Source organism: Cyprinodon variegatus, unplaced genomic scaffold (assembly GCF_000732505.1).
Source record: "Cyprinodon variegatus isolate N-32 unplaced genomic scaffold, C_variegatus-1.0 Scaffold133, whole genome shotgun sequence".
In the NCBI taxonomy this organism is placed as follows: Eukaryota; Metazoa; Chordata; class Actinopteri; order Cyprinodontiformes; family Cyprinodontidae; genus Cyprinodon; species Cyprinodon variegatus.
This window is the reverse complement of record NW_015150586.1, coordinates 588,356-593,442: the sequence shown is the minus strand read 5'-3', so window position 1 is coordinate 593,442 and position 5,087 is coordinate 588,356. Positions and strand designations below refer to the sequence as shown.

The following is a 5,087-nucleotide window of genomic DNA, read 5'->3' as shown; positions in this document are numbered from 1 at the left end:
TATATATATATAAAATACAATTCTTCCTTATAAACAATTCATTTACAGAATTATATATGTTATGTTTCTATGAAGGGAATACCTTGGATAAACTATGAACTTTACAATCCACAATAATTAAAATGAAAGTCACAACAGCTGAAGAACAAACATAAAAAGTCCTCAATCTTCCCCTATGAGAAGCTTTTTAGGCGTCCAAACTCATCCGAACAGAGAGTTGAGTTTCATCTGTGACTCCATAGTATTCTTCTAATGATGTCTGCTGCCTGCCTGTCAGTAGAAATCAGGTTTGCTCTGGTTTGATCAATTAGATTACCGTATTTTCCAGACTATAAACCACTACTTTATTCCCACGCTTTGAACCATTCAGCTTATAATAGCTGTTGTTGAGCCGATGCCTTTTTTTTCGCCCGATACCTGGCTGTGCAGTATTGGCCGATACCTTCTGTTTGAAATCGATGTGTGTGTATCTATGTAGAACTGCATACTACTTGGATGTAAAATCATTGTCATCATGGCTTTGTCAAGCTGCTGCCTACCTTTGTGAAGCAGGAAACAGACTAATACAAAGTGAATCCAGTAGAACTTTTTATTGCCTACCTGGAATGGGTGACAATAGTTGAAGAATTTTTTAGCTTCCAAAATGGTATCAGTGCCCTATTTGTTGGTAATCGCCGATACTGATACCACCATTATAGTGCTGGATTGGGACCCCGTCCGATGCTGGTATTGATACCGATGCAACACTAATTACAGAACAACATTTGAAATTGCTTACTGTGTCCGACCGTCCGCCCTAACCCCTTAATCCCTCCATCACTATGTAGAGCGGGGACTATATAGTGAACTTTACAGTGAACTCAGTTAACTGATCGTTCAGACAGATGATTACTATTTTTCGCTCCCCGTTGGTCACGCAGCTCCTCCACCGCGTGGTACCTGCGCCATCTTTGTTATTAGTCGCCACTGTCGGGTAGCAACAGCGGACCGCTGTGACAGCAAATCCCATAATGCTTTTCGACGAGAGCCTTCAGCGCAAAGCATTCTGGGATATATCTGCCTCTGCTGATGCCTTTTTTTTTTCCTCACACACTTCGTAGACACTTTTTCTCTTCCGACCTTCGACCGTTTTCAAAGAACCGCGATGAGAAAGGTGAGCTTCAATGACTGAAACCGTAGCTCACCACAGATATACGGCTGAAAGTGCGCAGAAAAAGATAGCTAATGGGGGGACAGTAGCATTGGATGTAGGAGTTTGCCCTGAAATCGAAGGATTGACGGTTCAAGCCCCGACTTTCATGGTCGTTGTGTCCTTGGGCAAGACACTTCACCTGCATTGTCTACTGATGGTGGTCAGAGGGCCCGGCGGAGCCAGTGCACGGCAGCCCAGCTTCTGTCAGTGAGCCCCAGGGCAGCTGTGGCTACGATGTAGCTTGCCACCATCAGTGTGTGAGTGTGTGCGTGAATGGGTGAATGAATGTAGTGTGAAGCGCTTTGGTCAAGTCTCCTAACTTGAATAGAGGCGCTATATAAGTACATGCCATTTACCATTTAATGACGAGCACGTAGGACGGCCTTACGTAAACATATCACCAGAATGATTAACAATTCTTATTTAGATGATCCACCCGGAAATAGATCATCCTCTATACCTTTAATATATTTCAAAATATTTACATTTTTTTTATGTCTTGATCAAGGTAATCGGGTGAGTGGGGCGGCGCCCTCTATTGGCCAGCCACCACTGCGTTGTTGCCCTCAAACGAGTGTCCTTTGGCCTTCAGGTGTAGGCGAACAGCTGAGTCCTGTCCTGAGGAGTCGGTGGTTGCTTGGTCTCTCCAATGTCCAGCTCTGTGCTCGCTTCACTTCACTGAATGGCGTAAAACACGCCGTCTGCCTTCTTTCTGGGTGTCTTGTCTTCGGGGTGAACCAGTTTTTGTCTCAGGGTGTCGCCTGTAGGAACAAATGTTGGTTCCTCATTGAGGGCTTAAAAGCCAGCATATGGGGGAAGAATGTGCCCTCTTAGCTGTTAGCGTAATTGGAATAGTTTGTAGCTTATTAGCATCAAGTGGTTAACAGAGTAGAAGCTGTAGTTTGTTCCCTGAAAATGAGCAGAACCTGTTGAGCTAATCATCTGGTTTAATGCTTGAATCATTAGTTTTTTCTCTGCTCCTCCTCAGATTGTCCGGACGCTCTGCCTCTTCCTCACCCCAGCTGAGAGGAAATGTTCTCGCCTCTGCAGGGCCAACTCCTCCTTCAAATACGACACGGGTCTGTTTGTCCAGGGTCTCCTGAAGGTAGCGTCCCGCCCCGTCTCATTGTGCAGTCCAGGAGGAAGACCCGCCACTTTGACGCCGACTCTGTCTGCTTCCAGGACTCCACAGGCAGCTTCGTCCTGCCGTTTCGCCAGGTGCTCTACTCTCCGTACCCGACCACACACATCGACGTGGACATCAACACCGTCAAGCAGATGCCTCCGTGTCACGAGCACACGTTCAACCAGAGGCGCTACATGCGCTCCGAGCTGAATGCGCTCTGGAAAACGGACAGCGAGGAGGACATTCCACCGGAAACTGTGATCCACACGGACGAGACCTTCACCCCTGACCTGTGAGCACACCTGTAACCACTCCCCCTGACAGTTTCTATAAAAACAGGGTTGAATTCAATTGAATTTTTCTTTTTTTTTTTTTTCTCCCAGAAATATCTTCCAAGATGTCATGCATAACGACACGTTGGTCAAATCTTTTATCGAGGAGGTAAGAAGATTTTTAGATCTTCACTAAGAAACATAATAAACCAAAGAACGCAGCGTCATTAAAAGATACTCATTTATATTAAATAATGAAGGTTTTCAGGAACCGGTGTTCTGTCAAATCAGCATACCTGTAGTCAAATTTGCGTTTATCTCTTTAGTTTTGTACGTAAAATACACTTTAAACTACCTCGACGGGCGTGTATCCCTTTAGTCATGTACAACACAAAACAATTTAAGGTCAGATCGCCATACGCTTCAAAAAACACCAAAAAGTAAGTAATTAAATTGTTTTTTGAACATGACTAAAGGTATACACGCCCATTGAGGTAGTTTAAAGTTTATTTTTTTTTTTAAACTTAAGGTTGGCGTTCCCTTTTGGGTTTTTTTTTCAATCATTGCGCGCAGCTACAGCTCACGCTGTACGATGAAACCGCAGGATTTAAAAGTTCGCAGCTCACCATGTTTGTTCTCACACTGTGCGATCTGATGCGATCTACCTGCTCACACTGTACGTCTAAAAACCAGGTGGGACTCAGCTCCACAGTTAGATGGCGCTACTCGGACTTGTCTAACCGGAAGCCAAATGAGTAGAAGAGGAATATGAAGTTCACTAGAGTAAAACCCGCTGCCTTGGCTATTTGGGCAATTCTGTGATGAAAGCCCTAAAAAGAAAAGAAGACGACGTATTTAGACAAAGACATGGCTGAGCAAACGTGGCTACTTCTCTCAGTCAGAAACACTGAGAGACAAGAAATTATTTTAAACTGCAAAATGGGACAAACTGGAAGCTGCCAAAAGTCCAAATACCTGCTTTATCACCATGGTAACGGCTGCAAACAGACCTGGTCTGTTGTTTGATGAGAGTGAAGCAGTATTTCCATGAAAATGAATAGAAATATAATCCTAGATTATCTCTGTGTCTCTAAAAGTTTAACCTCAGCCAAATTTTAAAAAATCAAAACGTTATTATAGATTTTCTTTGGATGCAGCTGTGTGGCTGAAAAAGACATAAAAAAGCAGTTTGATGGAAGCTTTGCACCTCATGTGTGCAGCCTGTTGGCACCATGAGGGTCTTTTTGCACAGCGGAGCAGTTTCCAGCCGCATGTCGTCTGCTGGAGGCTGCAGCTACACTTTCTCCTAACAAAAAAAGCCGCAGCTTTCCTCATGGCGGCTGTAGCATTGGAGCGTTTTCATTCCTGCGTTTTAAAGAGGGTTGCTGATTCAACTTCCTGTGTTACTCCCAGGTGTTCATGCTGAAGCCCGGTCTCTCCCTGAGGAGCACCTACCTGGCCCAGTTCCTGCTGCTGCTCCACAGGAAGGCCCTCACGCTGCTCAAGTACATCGAGGACGAAACGTAAGAGACAAACCGACACAGAGAGAACCTCAGCAGCCTTCAGCTTGGTGGAGCAGAGTCCATCTTTGCTTTTATTTTATTTACGTTGCATCGTTAAAATCATCTCCTTCCTGAAAACTACACACAGCATCCAATAATATCAACCTTTGTTTGTCAAAGATATGATAAATTCAATTCAGTTTATTTCTATTTCACCAATTCACAACAAATATCATATCAAGGTACTTTACAGTTCATCAGATCATCCAGTCAGATTGATTCAGTTTTTTATCTTAAAAAAAAAACAGTTGATTGCATCGCCTCATTGACTCTTCAGCAGTCCCTCACACTAAGCATGCTTGTAGCGACAGTGGAGAGGAAAAACTCCCTTTGAACAGGAAGAAACCTCCATCAGAACCAGGCTCAGTGTGAGCGGCCATCTGCTGAGGCCAACTGGGGTTCAAGGAGACAGAAGCAGAGATACAAAAAGCAGCTGTAAAAGGCGGCCCCGTCCAGGAAACACACAGCCAGGCAGACGAACTCCGAGCCAGCTCCCACGTCAGAGGATGAAGAGAGCACATCCAGTTAGTCACAGTCAGAGAAACAGGACTACACTGAAAAACAGTAAAAAAATAAAAACAATAATTTTCGTTGCGATCACTGAGTCTGGGAGCGGCCATTTTTGCCCAAATATAGTAGCCCCTCCCTCCTGCCGTCTTCCAGCAGTGACGTCACAGTGCGGTAGCCTAGCGCCATTCTCCCCGCTTTACAAGCTAAATCAATGGGAACTACTAGACACATCTGCAATCAACAACAATTATTGAAGATTTTCTAGAGGACTTCACCATTGAAATTCACCAGAGCTATAGTGAAACTTACAATGCAAACGTGCATGGCAGCTGGATGCTGGAATACGTCGGGTAAAAGTGAAAAAAAAAAATAGTTATTCCACCTTTCTGATTCCTGATCCTCCACGGACGGGTTGGTCGTTGGAT

The 5,087-nt window shown here is 44.4% G+C and overlaps 1 protein-coding gene across 1 annotated transcript in view; it reads left to right on the top strand.

Annotated features, from left to right (window-relative positions):
- Positions 1-5,087, top strand: part of LOC107085773 (chromosome unknown open reading frame, human C9orf72) — a 16,512-nt gene that overhangs the window by 8,237 nt on the left and 3,188 nt on the right. Inside the window, exons 5-8 of the mRNA XM_015376319.1 lie at positions 2,181-2,297; positions 2,375-2,610; positions 2,702-2,759; positions 4,004-4,113. Coding sequence (XP_015231805.1) covers positions 2,181-2,297; positions 2,375-2,610; positions 2,702-2,759; positions 4,004-4,113 — 521 coding nt within the window. The remainder of the gene's footprint in view (positions 1-2,180; positions 2,298-2,374; positions 2,611-2,701; positions 2,760-4,003; positions 4,114-5,087) is intronic.